The sequence below is a fragment of the Lagopus muta genome, chromosome 1, assembly GCF_023343835.1.
Source record: "Lagopus muta isolate bLagMut1 chromosome 1, bLagMut1 primary, whole genome shotgun sequence".
Lineage (NCBI taxonomy): Eukaryota > Metazoa > Chordata > Aves > Galliformes > Phasianidae > Lagopus > Lagopus muta.
In genome coordinates this window covers 67,799,419-67,817,699 of record NC_064433.1, presented here as the reverse complement: position 1 = coordinate 67,817,699, position 18,281 = coordinate 67,799,419, and the positions used below count along the sequence as shown (strand labels likewise).

General features: G+C 47.0%; 2 protein-coding genes across 2 annotated transcripts; one reads left to right on the top strand and one right to left on the bottom strand.

Moving 5' to 3' along the window:
- Window positions 1-47: 47 nt before the first annotated feature.
- On the bottom strand, window positions 48-11,412 carry TSPO (translocator protein). The gene is made up of 4 exons (XM_048964339.1): window positions 11,256-11,412; window positions 5,226-5,424; window positions 2,686-2,824; window positions 48-1,816 (listed from the first exon to the last, which is right to left on the bottom strand). The coding sequence occupies exons 1-4, from the start codon at window positions 11,410-11,412 to the stop codon at window positions 1,643-1,645; spliced, it is 669 nt and encodes a 222-aa protein (XP_048820296.1). The 3' UTR covers window positions 48-1,642.
- Window positions 11,411-14,460, top strand: MCAT (malonyl-CoA-acyl carrier protein transacylase). Its single transcript, XM_048964234.1, has 4 exons — window positions 11,411-11,866; window positions 11,989-12,076; window positions 12,854-13,071; window positions 13,805-14,460. The coding sequence occupies exons 1-4, from the start codon at window positions 11,411-11,413 to the stop codon at window positions 14,225-14,227; spliced, it is 1,185 nt and encodes a 394-aa protein (XP_048820191.1). The 3' UTR covers window positions 14,228-14,460.
- The last annotated feature ends 3,821 nt before the right edge of the window (window positions 14,461-18,281 follow it).

Below are 18,281 nucleotides of genomic sequence, written 5' to 3'. Positions count from 1 at the left end.
GCAGAGTTAAAACAGGTTATTAAAGTTGCATTTGGCAAGTTTATTGAAAATGAAGTATATGAAGCTTGAATGAGGAAGGTGGGGGGGAAAGATCAGTAAAAGCTCCTGGTAGTTTTTCAAAAGCTGTTCAGCATCTGCTGAAATCTGTGCATGAAGTTATTGGTCTGTGTTAATTTTGAGTTCTTGGCGCATACAAATACTATAAAGTGGGAGAAAAAGAAATTTGAACTGTTAGCATCTCATTTCTGGCCCACTGAAGAAAGATGAAGTATTCTATTTCGGGGTGCTCCTCTTCAGAAGCCTGCTTTGTTTAGTCAGCTGAAACACTGAGTAGAACAGTAAGCTGTCTCTGAAAGTTTGAGTGGCATTGAATGTTGCAACAGGTGCTTGAGACTGGCTCTGAGAGGATGCTCAGCAGATGCCCTGTGACTTGTAGGAAAGCAAAAGGCACTTTCTGCTTTGGAAGTGCGTGAAAACAAGTAACAGAGACTGGATCTAGAGCTGAGGGGGAAGTTTCCTTCATTACAGAGGAGACAGCAGCATCATGTTTAGCAAACCAGAAGAATGACACAACAAAAGTAGTGAGATTTGTGTGGTAGGACCACAAGCCCACAGGGCTAAAATACTCTGTTATGCTTTTAGACAAAGATTTTTTGTTTCTTTTATCTTCCTTCTTTTAGGAAGCAGGTGGGTGAATTAAGCATCTCAGATCTTACTGTGTCAGCTACCGTAATCCCAGAGAGGAAAAACCCGTTTCCATTTCTAAGCAGCTAAAGTGAGAAGGTGCAGGCAGGAGACAACTTCAGTGCCTGTGTATGCAGTCTGCCAACAGCCCGGCTTCTTGCTCCACTGACAGGGCTGAATGGTGAACACAGCACTTGTGGGTGCTCTGGCCAATGCTGCTGGGACTGCAGAGGTATGTACAGACAGCTGCTGAGTATTTGGGTGCTCTTGGCTTATAAATACTCTGAATTTGCTGTTTTGTCTTGCCTGCTGTAATGCTGAAAAGAGAGGAAGGGGCCCCCTTTAGGCTACAGCATCCTGTTACCTCGCGTTTTTTCTTCTTGTTCAAAACCTTTTTGTAACAAAAACAGTGGAAGAAAAGTAAGTTTACTTGTAGTTTAATATATTTATCTGACATTTAGGATTGTACAGTGCTTCCAAGCGGGGTGGCACAAATTGTGAAAAAGAGCTGGTCTTAAACACTTGCAGAGTACAGTGATCAGAAGACACGGAAGCTGCAGTGAGACCGTAAGGCACCATGCTTAGTGCTAAACGTGATTGATTCAGGCCACAGTGGCACTTGTGGCTGTGAGGAGCAGCATTCTGGAAGCTGGATTTCTTCCTCTAAATGAAGTTGCAGTTAGTGCTTATTTCTGGTAATAGTTACAGTGCTGTTTGTGATATAAAACGTGATGCTGCAATACAGGAAACCAGTACCTTCTGATGTGCTCTGTTGTTTAATTTGCTACGAAACTTCATGCAGGCTTTGAGACTTGCCTACTTGAGGCACATTTGTTTAAAACAAGGATTGCAGCGTCAAATTATAATGTAGTGTAAATAGTTCAGCTAAAAAAGTAGTAAGGCATAACTTTCTTTAGAAAATTCTTGGAGCAAAAAAATGTTTTTGACCGAAAGCTGTTTATTCAGATTTCTTGTTGCGATTGTCTTTCCAGATCCGGTAATTGAGCGCAGAAGCCATGGTCAGCCAAGCTAAATACGGGACCATCAAGTAAGCGGCTGTTCTGTTGATGTGATACCAGGAAGCAGTGGTAGCTGTCGCTGTACCAGTTGTGAGCAGGAGAGTCACCAGCCCCTAAAACACAGGAAGGTGGTTAGTGTCCTTTTCCTCATTGCATTTTCTTAACTAGATGGTATTTGTGCAGCTCTTTCTACTTAGCACTGACACTTTGCAGCTCCCTCTGTGAGCTGACTTCTCAGCACATAGCTAGCAAAAAGATTTTTGCTGAGCTAAGAGTTGAACTGACTGATACAAAGATAAAACAGTGAGAAGAAAGGACACTGCAGCTGGGAGCAGACAAAATTCTTCTCATCCGTACTCTTCTTCTTTTTTTTTTTTTCCTTTTTCCTCTTGGTAGCAGAAACAGTCCCTTAGCCACGTAATCTCACCCAGATCTTTTCTGCTCTAGATACTGCCTAAAGAGATGTGGTGTGGTTGAATTAATTATGGTTTGCAAAGCATTCTGCTTTTAAAACATTGCTCTTATATTTAGAGAGCCAGGCAAATCATTTTTTTAATACTAATTTTTATTTTTAAGGTGAGCTGTTTTTCTTCAGCATGCAGAAAGCTGCTCTTGTCTAAACCAGATGCTGATTACGTGAGTAAATGATAAGCTTCTTATCGCCACTGTTTGCCAAAGAGATACCTAGGAACTTTGCTAAGGCATAACTGTTTGCATTTTGTAGTCACAGAAGGCTCTTATCAACGGGTGTCAGAAGGAGCTACTTGTAATCTGAACGTTTAAGGGTGTTGTAAATTCTCACAGGTGGCTGCTGGAATGCAGTAAGAAGAACAGCAGCAAACTTCTGCAAGCCATCTTCTGTACTGATGATACAAACCGGGTTCGGTTTCAGAGCGGAAAAAATCACGATGCAAGTTTTAGCCTCACCACCTCGCAGATGACTGCAAAAGCATAGGCTGAAGAAACAAACTTATTCACTTACCCATCCCATTTTGTGAGCTCCAAAAAATATGGGAGTCCATGCCCAGTTTAATGCCAGCTGCCCTGCATACAGGCCCAGAGGAACCACCGCCTTTTCACTGAAGCCCCCCAGTTCTTTCCACACCAGGTAGGAGCCGTATCTGAAGAAAGCCAATGCAAGGGATAATCCAGTACGTTGGTTAGAAAGCGGCCGTGTTTTCTTAAACAAATGAAATCGCTTCAGTGTCAGTCTAAATTCACTTGGAAATGTCCTGGCACTACTTGACAGAATGGCTGACTGTGGGGGGTTGATTATCTGCTGCAAGACAGCAAGATGGAGAGAAATATTCCCTGTTCTGTCAGAGTTCTCATTTCTAGGTGCAGAAAAGCAGATAACTTACTGCATTTCAGTCTTAATAGAGAATGCTGTGTTGAAATGGAAGCAAGTCAAAGACTTGAAAGTAAAAGTTAAGTCTCTAAAGAGAGGAAGAAACAGTTGCTGTCAGTACTGAGAGAGGATGGTTTAAAAATACTTTTGTTTGGAAGAAACCTTTTTAAATACATGGAAATGAGTGTAGAAGTAGGAATTGAGACGGGAATGGACAAAATGAGTACCATCCCAAAGTGCATGCATGAATGTGGATGGTGACCGAGCAGAAAAGGAATCTATAGTCACATTTCAGAAGGGAGGAGGGAAGGGTACAGAAGGTACAGAGATTTTTAGGACTTCTAGAGAAAGAACTGAAGGCGTGTCCAGCACCCTCCCCCCCTTGTGGGACACCAGCTTATAAAAAGATCTTCCAAAAATATTCTGAAGTTTTTTAACAGATCATCTTAATGCCAAAGAAGAACTGTTCACCAGAACGATCCCAGAATATAAGCTGATAAAGACAAAAATTCTTTGGATTTGTGAAATGACTACTGTAAGATTTTCTTTTAAACTTTAAGAGACTGATTAGAACAGGGAGACTCTTGTTCATTCAACTTTTCTATTAGACGTACCAATGCAGTTGACTACACAGTCATTCCAAGAGTCCCACAGACAAAGTGCCAACACCCTGAATTATACGCCTGGTTTAGAGTTAGTAACTGAATACAGATTCTACCTTCTCTTATGAGTCTGCCAGGTGTGTGAACTGCACTGTGCACCTGCTGAACAGCAGGGGGCTCAAATGTGTTTCTGTGGTAATGAACCTTCAAGCTGTTGCAGTCTACATATCTCAGTCACGTAAGGAGGATTTCTTTTTCTCTTTGACTCAGATAGTGACCCAGGCTTGCTTTGTGGCCATGTCTTTCATAAAGACTAAACAATGCAACTTTGGAAGCTTTTTAAACCTTGCTTTTAATTATTTATTGCTTTTAATATTCTCCGATTCTGTACAAACGAGAAGTCTTAACCACTCCAAGGTTTATACATGGCAGGTTATGGAAGCAAAAGCCTGATGATAAATAGATTTTCAGTCAGCTAGATGTATATAGTATGTAGCTGAAACCACTTACTTCAGAACATATTGCTTGCTTTTGGTATTACCACAAGTGATTTTTAAAAGATTTAATGTGACATCCAGTTTTATGATGAGAATTCAAGAAACAAGTTTACAGATTGCACAGTCAGCTTGAAGAGAAAGCCCCTCAGCTCTTGTCTCCCTGAGATAAGGCATTTTTTATCCAAGGGACAGCAACCCAAATTCTAACTCTGAGCACACAAAAGCAAAGAGCAATTAAATAAATATGCACACATACCCTGTAAGAAGAGGAAAGAAGAAAGAATACAGACAGAAAAGAGCATGTGGATCTGTAAAAATTACAAAGCCTTTATTTCCAGAAAAGTAGACCAAAATGAGAGAATGTTAAATCAGCTCTCTTACACGTTCAGGTATGCGTTCAGATACTGGATCATTGCTGTATTTTGCAACAGGTGTTGTAGTATTTAAATTAACTTGCAGGATAATGACATAATGTTGGAAAGGAACAGGTCTCTCTTATTTAACTGCTTTAAAATACTTGGCAGCACAGCAATTACTGTCAGAAGAACAGGGAATCGTGAGGCCAAATCCCATTCCCACAGGTACCAAAGGAGACAGCAGAGGGTTTCAGATCTCTAGAACTTAACAGGCTGGCAGTTAAGCTGAAAGGGTGTATTAGTTTTGATTTTGGATTTATTTTAATTGAGCTATGTTAAAACAATTCTGTCCCGATCCTCTCACCCCTCCCTTTTGTTTTTAATTTCCTAAAACCACTGAAGGACATGCAGAGAAGAAATCCCAAAGCTGCCTCGCTTCACTGCTGCCAGCTTGGCAGATCTTCCCCTCAGAATGAATGAGGAAAGCAGATGAATGGCAGCTTTTCCGACTCCTGCTTTTGTAGTGGACAGTTCTACATACAAAGCGTGCCCACACACAGCTTCCCCAGACATATCTATACCTGCTAGACAGGCAGCTCGGTACAGTTTCTTGCAGACATACAAGCTACAGAAATTTAATAATAGTTTTCTAGTCTAGCACTGTATAATGAACAACCTGGAGATCACACAAGTGTATTGATACGATGTGAAAAACATACCCCATAGATGTATAGAGAGTTCCCCAAACTGGAGCAAACACCCAGTTAGGGGGACACCAGGATGGCTTCTGCAGAGATTCATACCACACTGGGATTTCCTTTCTGGTTATCTTGCTTCCTAAAACTCCTCCTGCATGAGGCAGGAGCGTGAAACCCACGGCTGAGGCCCAGGCTGGTACCACTTCCATTGAGACTGAATCTGAAACAAACCCAAGAAAGTGGATTGGCAGAGTAAGTTTAAAAGGAAACAACTAAACTATTTCATATTTTTTAGGCAGATTTTAAAAGTATACAGAGGAAGGGTCTGATTCGCAGCCTACTCTTGTCTCTCAGTGCAGCTGAAATTAATGGATCTTGTATTGGCTTCACTGGACAATACTCACCTCCATATAGGAACCTACCATTTACTTTCTGGCTTTTTTGAGCTTTCATTTCCTTCTAAGCTTTGTGCAGTAAGGGTTCTGAATTTTACCTATGTCAATCTTCTCACTTGGGTATACCAGGGGAACAATGCAGTTTGATAGAAACTTGCATTTCTGTATTCAGTGAGAGCTCCATTCACTCACTGGAGTGGTGCACTTGGGAATAAAGCAGTGTGTCTTGCCTGTGCCCAAGCAAAGTAGTTCTATACATTGTGTTGTGTTTCTAGCCTTGGAGGGTGAGCAGTGAGATGGATGTGATAAGCAGCAGATGCTTGAGAAACTGACACAAGATAAAATGCCAGGGAGGATGAAGATGGATAGGAGGAGAATGTACCTGAAGCAGGCAATCATTTGTAGCCATCTTAGTTGCCAAACACATACGGTTCACAGGATTAAATTTGCCTGCAGAAGTAACACAAAGTGCTGCCTCACTCTGGTAGCCGAGCTGCTTGAGTTAGTGTACGGGCACCAATAAAACGAGTCAGAAAGTAAGCAGGGAAAAACTTGGTCACCATTTTTCTGGCCGAAAGTCAAATGCTATAAAAGATCTGTGTTTAGGTTGCTAAAATGCAAATAGATAAGAGGTGCAGTAAAAAGGGCATAACCAAAACGTGTTGTTTTTCAAATACACAGTTGTCAAATACACCCCATTCCTGTTCATCTGTTTGGGGGGAGGGCAGGTGGCAGGAAGGAATCACACAAGAGACTGCAGGAGGCAGTGGGAGCCCTGGGCCTTGGACACCCCCAGGAGAGAGAGCTGTAGGGCAGTCATACTCAGAGATGTGCCAAAGGAGGATGTCCTATATGAAACTGTATGAAGGTTTTGTTGGTACAGCTGTGTCTGATGCGATAAGGAGACAGGGAGTGGGACAGAGAAAATCCTACCGGTAGCAGATGTGCTTAAGAATAGGATGCTGCACTGATGGCTTCATCTGTCAGAGCTCTGCTGGCACCCTGTGTTTTTATGCAGGGAACAGGAAGGAGCCAGGCCAGCAAGGGACATCTCCTGCACAATGGTCTTCTCACTCTGCCCATGTAGATGTAATGAGGATTAATTTAATTAATCCTCAGCCACAAGGCTGAGTAGGATCACAAACATTTCTGGTGGTAGATGCAAAGCAGAGATTTGCAAGAAAAGCAGCACAGAGGGATGGGAGAAGCACACAGGGTAGGGAAGTATGTAAGGAGTTAACAAGAAAGGCCGTGTAGGCGGTGGGGCTGCCTCAGGGGAGAGCTGTAGGAGGGAAGGAGTGGGAGCACACAAAAAAGACAGCAAACAAAGCAGTAAAGCTGTCAAAACCATAACAGAAGGGTGAAGTGGTGCAAGGCAAAAGACAAGCCCAGCAGTGCCAAATGCACAACTGAGCTGGGAAGAACTGGGGAGGGAGAACAATGTGCTAGCCTGCTGGAGCAGCACCGGGTCTTGGGTGGAGGATAGACTGCAAGGAGGGGAGGAAAAGAACTGCATAGCTCTGTGCTGTGGTCACTGCTGCACTTCCTGCCCTGTGTCCTTCCTGCTGCTTCACCACGTAGTGTCTTACCTAGAGTAGAGGAGTTAAGGCGTTCTCCCACACCTTGGTCCTCTGTGATTGTCCTCAGATGGTAATTCCCAAAGGTTGTGTTAGAAGCTGAAAGCTCAGATCTCACCAGTTGTTACACCACTGCTCGCATCGTGAATAAGTGCACACTGGGGCTTAGTGTGCACTTCTGGACACACGCCTCAAGGTGCCAGTCAGCTCTGCTGCTGCAGCACACTGATTGATCCAATGCCAGTAGGTTCCCAAAGTGATAAGTGAGGACCTCAGGGGCATTATATTCCATTGGGCCACAGAAGCATCAGGGCAGTTTCCTGCAGGTATCAAGCAGCTGGGCTGCGTCAGGCATTGTTCCTTTTGTCAGCTTCTCCCCATGGAGGAAAGGCCCGACATGGTTTGCAGGCTGGAAGTGCTGAATGCTATCAAATTGGAAATAAACTGCTCTGCTCCAGCCAGTGACTAACTGCACAGCTCCAAACCTGTCCCTCCACACGTCAGAGGAAACACTGAGTGACAAGAAATCAGGAGGGCACACGGAAATGGGGAAAGCACAAAGCATAGAAACAGGGCAAGTACTGCTGTGTGTGAACAGGAGATGGGAAGATACAGAAGTAAAAAGGTGAAATGTACTGGTTTGAGTTGACTGTTGGTGTCCTATTCTTTTGACTGTTGTTACTACTAATTACATACTCTGTTTCCCAACAGCATTTCTCAGGACTTGCCAGCATTGCAAAATGCTCTCCTGCATCACATAGAGCTGTGTAACAAAGTTGCAGTGTGCCAGAGAGTCAGTCCGGTAACACACAGCTGTCTATCAGCAGTGGAGCTCTGTATTTAACTCCCCAGAAGCTAAATTCCAGCATCAAATACCCATAAAAAGCAACAGCTGACTCATGGAGCCACACTGATTAACTCTGGAAGAAGCTTTGTCCATCTTTGGTTACTTGGTACAGGTTTTCAGTGAGGAAGTGATCACACAATGGAGATGTGCTGCATCCAAACAAAGAAGCTGGGACTAGAATGGCAAAAGATCAGGCAACAGTGATGGGCAGACTGTGACAGAAGGTGCAGTGTGTAAAACCCCAGTGTAAGGTAAGCACTGGAACAGGCTGCCCAGGGAGGTGGTGGAGTCTCCTTCTCTGGAGATGTTCAAGACCTGCCTGGATGCCTACCTGTGCGACCTACTGTAGGGAACCTGCTTTGGCAGGGGGGATGGACTCGATGATCCCTGGGGGTCCCTTCCAACCCCTACAATTCTGTGTGATTCTGTGATTCTGTGAAGGTGACAAAGACAGGAGAAAACATGGTGAAGGGGTCTGAGTGATGCAATCTGATCTCAGGTTTCACTTCTAACCTTTCGTGAACATGCAGCTTGCAGCCCAGTCCCAAATGTGCAGTGCAGCAACAGATCTGTGCTGCCTGTGGCATGCCCAGGAAATTTCTGAGAGTAATGGAGTTGAAGGGTTCATAAAGCATTGCCAGCCCTGCCTTTTTTTCAATGTAGCATCCTACCCACCTTTGTCTGAATTAAGCATGATGCTCACAGATTTAGGCCTGAAAACCATCTAAGTTTTTATGATCAACTATAATGAGACAACAAGGATTTTTTTATTTTTTTTAACATTAATAATGCTGTTATTGTTCATAACTGGATTTCTCATTTGGAATTACATACTGTAACCACCTGATGTTTGCAAGAATGCATCAGGGCCAAAGGTGGGTTCCCAGCCACTCCACACCAGCTGAGGTGATAAGGATCCTTCAGCCACTCATGCCCTGTGCTCACATATATGCAGGTTCTGCATTTGGAAACATCCAGGCTGTGAAACAGACAGCTTTCCTTCTCTAATTTGTTTTGTTTGGGGCACATCCTGTCTTCTAAGCATGTACAGACACCTGAAGTTACTTAGCGATAACTCACCTGGCACAGGTATGCTAGCACAGCCCCTCCAGCTGCATCCATTACACAACCTACACTGCTTTCCCAGTCGGGTCCCAGCTCCACTGCAGGGAGAGCTGGTTGTGCAATACTTCTGCACCCTGATTTTCATACTGAAGAAACCAGGATGTCTGTAGATGGTATCTGCAGCATGCAGACAATTTGATCTCTGCTGCTGGAGATCTTTGTTCCCTCAACACACTTAATAGAAGCTTATTTCTGTTTCTCTCATCTCTGCCCTTCAATGTTTTCCTCATCATCCTGCCCATTTTCTGCTTAGCCCAGTCTGGCTGTAGCAGGCCAGTTTGTTTCACCCATGTTAAAACACTGCTTCTGGCTATTCAAAGCAGCCGACCTGTCCAACAATAGTTCCAGCTCTGTAATGCACCAAGAGAAATAAAGGGGAAAATCGGCAACATTATGGCTTGCAGCCTTCTGTCTTTTTGCAGGTTGTTTTCCTAGGGCGGCACAATGCACAGAAAGTGAAGCGGAAGCTTTCCGTGTCCTCTCCTTTGTCTGGAAGAGGTTGTGTACAAGAAAGAACAGGGTGTGGAGAACAACGTGTACTGTGACAGAGGAGCCAACATGCCTCAGGGTAGTGAAGAAGTACCCAGAGTGAAGGAGCAGCTCTGTGAGAGCCAGGTGTGTGCCCTCCCCCATCCATCCTGAGCACTGCCAGAGAGCAGGAGCAGAAGAGGACAGCCGCTTCCATTGCAGTATTACATCCCTGCTCCGATAAACCTGACTAATCCCCTTAAGTAACTTGGTGCTGGCTTTCCAATCACACGGAGCTTAAGTTACAGCTATTGCATTAACAGTGCTAAGGAAAATCTCTCAGTGGGGCGAAGTTACCGACACGGCTTTGGAGTTGTGGTCCCAGGCACGCTGAGGTAGAGACAAAGCCGCAGAAGTTGGGAGTGAGGTCCCCCAGAGGAGACACTTGTCCTCTCTAATATGCTGTTTTGGGGGCAGTAAGTTTCTACCCAGATCTGAGAGGCAGCATGCAAATCCTCATTGGGGAAAGGCTCCACATCACATAGCTGCCCAAAGGATTAAGGGGTGCATGCCTGTTGGATAGCAATAAACCTCTTAGGTCTGCCTCGGCTCTGGCTGCTGGGAAACCGTGGCAATGAAGACAAAGTTTTCTCACAGCTTGTGGTACAGAACTTAGCTGCCTCAAAGGAGTCTTGTCTGTAAATCTTTACTAATAGCTGGAGCAACATCAGGTGTGTTTGCCTGAAGTAAGGGACTTTTATGGCTCATTTATAATTTAAAACAATATATATTGCATAATAGAAATACAACATAAACTTCTAACGATATGTTTATAGTGTGCACTTATAAATTAAACAGCTGATGGTATGTCCTTAAGGATATAGGTGAGCGACACAAGCATGCTTATCTGGTTTGGAGACACAACAGGTCTCGCTGCCCAGGCCACTGCTTTCCAAAGGCAAAGCCACACACTGAGAGGCAGCCCTGTCTGCTGGGATGGATCTGCCTGCAAGACAATTTGCCATTTACTGCTCAGTCTCTTGTAACTTTCACCATGTACATTTGTGTAAGATCCTCACAACAGGCTGTATTTTAAAGACAAAGCACCCTTTAGGCAGTCTTCCTTTGCCACCACTTCTCAAGCGCCATCCGTGTACATAACACAGACGTTCCCCTTGGATATTCCCCGTATGGGCGCCGTGCAGACCTGGGAATTCTTTAGACAGAGCGGGATGTAAGAGAACCTCTTCCAGGACTGCCTCCATGGCGGAGGGCAGTTGGCGGCCCACCCACACGGCCAAGCCCCGAGCACTGCAACACGGCCAGCGCCCTTCGTGTGGAACCAAAGGGAGAGCCGTGCTGCTTCTGTTCGGGCTCAGCAGTTCGGGCTCCCTGGGAACAGAACGGCCCCCTCTAGATCTCGGCCGCTTCCCGAGGGGCCCGCAGCCCCAACAACAACTGAGGAAACCAAGAGAGCAGCGAGAAACCGAGGGAGCCTGGAAATCTAAGAAAATAAACCCGGCCCCTCCTGGCGCCCGTGAGGAAATGTCCCATTAGGAGCTGTCGCGCCGTTCCGGCTTCCAGCACCGCGGCACAAGGGTCCCCCCCATCCCCGGCCGGGGCCAGGGCCACCCCTTACCTCCGCTCCGCTCCCGCGCCGCCGCCTCCTCTGCCGCGAGTGCCCGCCCGCTGGCGGGGCCCGCCCCAAGGAGGCGTCGCGGAGCAGCGCGGCGCGAGCCGTGGACGGCAGGGCTGCTCGGTTCCCGGGGCAACGCGGGCGGGCAGACGGCGGCCATGGGCAGCTGGGCCGCGGCAACATGGCGGCTCGCTGGCTGCAGCGGGCGCGGCGTCCTGCACGGCGCAGCGCGGCGGCGGGGCAGCTCGCTCCGAGGCGGTGGGGAACGGGCGGCGAGCCTGAGCGAGTTGCTGCAGAGCTCGGTGGGGGACGGGGAGCCGGGCGAGGAGGGGGAGGCGGCGGAGGCGAGACGGGAGGGGCGGTCTCCGCGGGAGGGCACGGTGCTGCTGTTCCCCGGGCAGGGCAGCCAGTTCGTGGGGATGGGCCGCGGGCTGCTGCGCTACCCCGGCGTGCGGGATATGTACCGCCTGGCCGAGAAGGTGCTGGGCTACGACCTGCTTTCGCTCTGCCTGGAGGGGCCGCGGGCCGAGCTGGACCGCACCCGGCACTGCCAGCCCGCCGTGTTCGTCGCCTCCCTGGCCGCCGTAGAGAAGCTCAACCACCTGCAGCCTAAGGTAGGCGGCGGCCGACGGGCCCCGCATCGAGCCGCCGGGGCCGCGACGTGGCTCCTGCCGCCCGGCTCGGCCCGGCCCGGCCCGGCCCGGCCCCGCTGACGGCCGCGCGTGTGTCCGTGCAGGTTGTGGAGAGCTGCGTGGCCGCCGCCGGGTACAGCGTGGGCGAGTTCGCGGCGCTGGTGTTCGCCGGAGCCATGGACTTTGCGGAAGGTGCGGGTCGGAGGGTGAATGTTGCTTTCTGTTCCTGCGGTTTTCTTTGATATGCGTGACGTCGCATTAAAAACACAGACCTTGGAAAGGGTTTGGAGTCAATGGGCGTCTGAACGTGAGCCAGCAATGTGCTCGGGTGGCCAAGAGGGCCAACGGCATCCTGGCTTGTATCAGAAATAGCGCTGCCAGCAGGAGCAGGGAGGTGATCGGCCTCTGTACTCAGCGCTAGTGAGGCTGCACCTTGAGTACTGTGTTCAGTTTTGGCCCCTCTCTGCAAGAAAGACATTGAGGCCCTGGAGCGTGTCCAGAGAAGGGCAGTGAAACTGGTGAGGGGTCTGGAGCACAGGTCTTGTGAGGAGCAGCTGAGGGAGCTGGGATTGTTCAGTCTGGAGAAAGGAAGGCTGAGGGGAGACCTCATTGCTCTCTATAACTCAGTTACAGTGACGTGGGGGTTGGCTGCTTCTCCCAATAAACTAGTTATAGGATAGTGAGTAATGGCCTCAAGTTGTACCAGGGGAGGTTCAGATTGGATATTACAAAAAATTGCATCTCTGCAAGAGCAGTGGTGCATTGGGTGGTGGAATCACTGTCCTTGAAGTTGTTCAGTAAATGTGTAGATGTGTCACTGAGGGGCACGGTCAGTGGGCATGGTGGGGATGGGTTGATGGTTGGACTGGATGATCTTAGTGATGTTTCCAACTGTAGTGATTCTGTGATTCTCACTCCCAGTGTGAGCGAGCTGCCTGTCTGCACTCACCTGTCCCCTTCTCCCCTCAGCACTCTATGCTGTGAAGGTACGTGCTGAGGCCATGCAGGCGGCGTCAGAGGCCGTCCCCAGTGGAATGCTGTCAGTCATCGGCAGACAAGAGGTCAACTACAAATACGCTTGCCTGGAAGCCCGTAGGCACTGTGAGTCGCTGGGCATTGACAACCCCGTGTGCGAGGTCTCCAACTACCTGTTCCCAGATAGCAGAGTCATCGCAGGCCACATACAGGTACTGCTGCAGGAGATGCACCTGCTTACTTCAACTTAATGTCTTAAAACTGCTCCAAAAGTAATGCCACCTATTTTGTTTTGTTGGCCCACAATGCCAGAGGCAGACGTTGGTGGTATGGCAGTAGAGGCTAAACCTTCCCACCGATATTGTGTTACGTTTTGTTGCTGTGTGACAGATGGCAGCAGAGGGGCGGTCTGACAAAATGGCATGACGTGGAAGTGCATATAAAGCAAAGTTCTGTTCTTGAATTCCTCCATGTGGAAAAAATGGCAGCCATTGACAGTTATCAACACTTACTGAATATCTGTAGAGACCAGACAGTGGATGTGAACACATGGAGGCAGCTGGTGGTACTTTTCAACAGTAGTGACAGCAACCATAGGTCATCTCTGTTTCTACAGATTTTTATGAGCACAGCATGCAGGCTCTTGTTCATCTCTGGCAAAAATGCATAGCTAATGGCTATGTTGCAAAATGGTGTTCTGTAGCTGAGAATTTGCTCTATCAAATTGTGTTATTGTGCTCTTTGTCGTAGAAATAATAGGAGGCATTACTTTCAGAACAGCCTATGTATTTGCTTCATGGGTTTGTTTTTTTTCCCCACTGTGTGCTTGGTGGTTGGGTAGGAGAGGAGTGGCTTTATTACCTTGAGCCTGGAGAGGCCAATCTGGTGGAGTGAGCACATGGAATTCTGTTGTGTCAGGCTGTGATTGCTCTCCCTTTCTTACAGGCTTTGGAGTTTTTGCAGAAGAACGCCCCAAAATTCAACTTCACACGTACCAAAATGCTTCCAGTCAGTGGTGCCTTCCACACACAACTCATGGAACCAGCAGTAGAGCCGCTGGCTGAAGTCCTGAAATCCATTGAAATACAAAAACCACTGATTTGTGTCTATTCCAACGTGGATGGCAAAAAGTACATGCACTCAAAGCACATCCAGAAACTGCTGTTGAAGCAGCTCGTCTCACCTGTGCTGTGGGAGCAGACTATGCATTCTGTGTACCAGAGGAAGCAGGGAATGGAATTTCCATACACTTACGAGGTGGGTCCTGGGAAACAGCTGGGAGCGGTTCTCCGAAAGTGCAATCTGAAAGCCTGGAGGCAGTACAGCCATGTGGACGTCACAGAGGAGGAGGAAGCAGCAGAGACGTAAACAGCTTTTTGAGAAGAATCGACGCGACTTGGGCTTTCCACAGTGTACAAATAATGTCAGGCTCCTGAAAGGGGAAGTGTGAAACACTGATGGCTCTTTGCAGTGAGAGGAGCATCATGCGTCACCACAGGAAATGTTCTTCTCCACCGTGTGCCTTGGGTGTGGAGCGGGAGCTCAGCTCTCTCACCTGCACCGGGACTGTAGAGTTGTCAATAAATGCACCAAACAGCTTCCTCCTTGGCCTGCATCCTGCAAGCAACGTCCTTGTTGTTTTTATTCTTTTTGTTTTGTTTATTTTGAATTTGTGTGAGTGGTGAGCATGTGTGCGTTCAAATTACGGCCAGAAGTAGCACTGTCTGTGCAGGGTGTGCTGCCTGGGTTACACTGTTCTGTCCCATACAGGCCTGATGATGCCCTGCTGAGGCATGGGCTCCTTTAGGTGACTCCATCCCCATGCAGCCACTCTGATGCACGGGTGCTCCCCCCATGCCTTGCCTAAGCTGCCTGCTATGAAGTTCACCTCTATCAAATCCTTTTGTTTCACTGTTGCCTCCCAGCAGTCAAATAAGGCAAAATATGTGGATTTGGGTTGTTTGTTTGTTTTTTTTTGTTTGTTTGTTTGTTTGTTTTGCAGAAAGGAGTTTAAGCTCCTAAAGTTTAAGCTATCAGTAAACTGTAGAACTTTTCTGGTTATTTTGGATGCTTCACAGCATGTGATTACTGACAAGTAGTCCCCACATGGATGGAAACTTTTCCATGTAGCTGCTCAGTGTCACACCAGTGCTAGGTTATCTTGGAAGGAGGAAAGTAAGGAAAGGAATGCCTTGGCAAGGCTCACAGTCGAGAGGTGCTGTACATTGTGGCTGTGAGTAGTGCAGTGCTGGCGAACCACTGGTTCACCAGCAGGGTGCAAGCTCCTTATGCAGTTCTGGGACCTGTGACAGTTACACACAGAATGCTCAGAAAGTCTTTGCTGTTTGCCTGCAAGGGGTGCTTAAAGCTCTAAAGAAAATCAGAGAGCAGCCATTTGTTATTGGATTGTGTACAAAAGTGCAGGCAAAGGCTGTGTTGTGGATATTCAGCTGAGCAGTATCTTTGGGTTGACCTTCCTGTCTTCTTAGTTTTGGATTTTTGTTAGTATAGCATTTAGTAGATGCATAGGAAAAGTCAAACTGCATAACTATAAAGGAGCAGGAGGGCATCTCATGTCCTAAAACCCATCTGCAGAAGGTGGAGGATAGTGCGTGAGCTGGCAAAGAGTGCTTAGCTCTTATTGCTGTTATTGGCATTCTTTTGATGTGCTTGTGATCTACCCCTTCTTCTGGAGGCTGAAAGTTTAATGATGTAAAAAGCCAGCACAGCTCCTGCACCTAGGAGCAAGCAGAAACAGGATGTGGAAAAAAAGTCAAATGCCGTAAACTCTGTCACATGAGGAAGTGTGCTGTTTAAAAAAGAAAATAATGAAATGCGGGTCTCCTGAGTCGCAGTGCAGAGCCATAAGCAGGATGCCACATGTGAGGCAGCCTAGCTATTCCTGCTTATTGAGCATCCCTGCTGATGCTTGGTGCAGGGTCTGTTTGCACTGTGTTTCCCTCGTGTCAGTGTGGTTACGTTTCTTGTTCTCCAGTGCTGTGTTTTGTTCCATCCATACAAGATGCTGTACTTCCCCTGGGATTCAGTGTTACAATACTGCGGACCCCAAGAGTGAAAAACTGCAGTCATCCCTGGCAGCAGTCAGATGGCAGTGACAGAGCAGCAGCCTCCTGTACATAACTGCTTCCCAGTGCATAGAGATTATTTATCCAGAAACACACGGCATTGTTTTGTGCTGTTGAAGTGACTCTGCCAGGAAGGATTGCATAATGGCAGTTGGTACATTTGTTACCTTGCTGAGGTGGTTTATTATACTCTCCTGACGGGAATTTTTACCCTTCACTAGATAATGACCGTAAAATATTTTCTGTTATACCTCTAATATGGAGTTAAACAGAACAGCCAATTCACTGATGACATTTTGGCTTGGCTTTTGGCTACGTGAACAATTCTGTTTGCCACCTTCTGGATCAGACCATGGTTCCAATCACGTCCTGTGTGCTTTGCTGGAAGGTACCCAGCGTGCTTACTGCTGAAAGGCAGATCAGTCTGGGGCACTGTGACAGAAAGGGGACATATTTTTGGAGAGGCTCCAGTGTGTGTGCTACTGTTTGAATGCTTAGAGCTATACTGGACCCATCGCCCTTGAAGTACCTTGGTTGGTTTTTGTTTTGTTTTTTTTTTTTTGCTCTGCATTTCAAGTCAGGTAAAGATATTTTGAAGTCTTACAACAAAATATCGGACAAAAGATTCTAGTTCGACCTTTTTTTCCTCTTTTTCCCTGCCAAAAAGTTGTGTGAGGTGGAAGCCCATGAGCAGAGTGGGATTTGGTACTGCTCACACGGGAGCAGAAACGCACTCCTCAGTCCTCTGAAACTGTCCTGGGTTGGGATTTACTTTTAGGAGGAAGAGAATGCTTCCAATCCCTTGTCTGACTTAAAGGTGGGGCTCAGACTGGAAGCTCCAACCTCTCAGACAAGGCCACTAAGAACCGCACCTCCCTGCTGCAGAAGCACCCTAGCAGCAGCGGCGGTCACCTGACAAGACAGGAAGCAGGTAACCCCTCTTGCGAGGGGAATGCCCAAACCACAGGGACGCGCTTTCATTTTCTCTCTGTCTGCATCTGCGCGCAGTGAAAAGCAGCACACAGGTAGGCAGGGTGATATGGGGTGGCTGCGGTTTGCCCTTGAGATGAAGGCGGCCGTGTTTGGCTGCCACATGGGGTAGCTGGGGCTGACATCTGCCCCCGCCGCCATTTTGCAAGTTCTCTCCAGTCGGCAGTTTCCTGCTAACCACATGGCTTCTAAGATGAGTCAGCCAAACGCAAAACCAAGGCCCTTCTCAAATTCAAACAGATTCTTGTTTTCCTGGACAACTCAGAATTTGACTTCGTAAAGCAGAAGAATGTCAGATCTGTCATTACATTTTTGAAACATACTGGAAAAGTAATGGGTTGAGCTGGGAGGCACTTGAGTGCCAGTCCAACCAGCATGACTGTTAGCACACCATCTGAACAGCTCCTCTTCCAACCAAACGTAATTCCATGTGCTTTTCTTATTACACAGTCGACTAAAGCCTGTCCTGTAGTGTTAGATAAATTAACTAGATAAGGAATTCTGTTACTAACGTGTAACAGCACAGTCTTGGAAAATAATGTAGATGACACTGCAGAACATGTGAAGCAACAATTTAATTTTAGAAAAGTATCATGGTTTTTATCTCTGTTATTGCTTTTAAAGTGTTTAAGTTTTAAGGATGACCAGCATGCCTTCTGTCTCCCCCCACAGCTGGAATCTTTTCAAGAAACTCCATGATATGAAATAGATGCTTTACATTGCATTAAAACAAACGAAAAAAGGACAGAAATGGACTTTGTAACCTGGCCTCACACTTCAAAACTAGCAAGTCAGGCAGTTATCCAGCAACAACCTCATAATTTTAAACATTTTTCTTCTTAAAAAAGTTACCAAACAGCAGTGACCCAGCACTAGCCTAGGTTTTAAATATAAAAGAGATTTTTATCAGTGTAAATTTGAAAAACAAACCAGCTGCCACCACCTGGGTGTTAATTATATTGGTCAGAGTCCAGCAATGACCTCCTATGGTAATTCTGTGTTAATTCTGCAGTCCATAGCTTATGGCCCACCAAAATGCGACAGCGAGCAGAGCTGCAGGCACCAGCTTCTGGCAGACACACCTGAAAGGAAGCCGGCAAACCTGCAGGAGGAAAAGGGAGGCCATTAGGAACAACAGGGAGCAAAGTGCTGGTGCAGGAAAGCAAGGGCAAGGGGAGTGCTGAACTGAAAGCGTCACCTCTTCCTCTGCAGGAACGAGCAGTGGGGTCAAGCCTCACCTGCCTTACCCAAAGTCTAAAAGGTCCTCATATCTTCTCCAAAACATAATGCAACACAGATTATAACAGCCCTACCTATCTAATCCAGAATGTATCCTCACAGCTTTT

What these genes read in the sequence shown, in the direction of transcription:
- TSPO (XM_048964339.1), bottom strand. Translation starts at nt 11,412, where the DNA reads ATGGCCGCCGTCTGCCCGCCCGCGTTGCCCCGGGAACCGAGCAGCCCT. An exon ending in GGCGCGGGAGCGGAGCGGAG is followed by an intron (nt 5,425 to 11,255) that starts GTAAGGGGTGGC and finishes GGTTTGTTTCAG; the next exon opens with ATTCAGTCTCAATGGAAGTG. An exon ending in GAGCTCACAAAATGGGATGG is followed by an intron (nt 1,817 to 2,685) that starts GTAAGTGAATAA and finishes CCTGTGTTTTAG; the next exon opens with GGGCTGGTGACTCTCCTGCT.
- MCAT (XM_048964234.1), top strand. Translation starts at nt 11,411, where the DNA reads ATGGGCAGCTGGGCCGCGGCAACATGGCGGCTCGCTGGCTGCAGCGGG. An exon ending in TCAACCACCTGCAGCCTAAG is followed by an intron (nt 11,867 to 11,988) that starts GTAGGCGGCGGC and finishes GTGTCCGTGCAG; the next exon opens with GTTGTGGAGAGCTGCGTGGC. An exon ending in TCATCGCAGGCCACATACAG is followed by an intron (nt 13,072 to 13,804) that starts GTACTGCTGCAG and finishes CCTTTCTTACAG; the next exon opens with GCTTTGGAGTTTTTGCAGAA.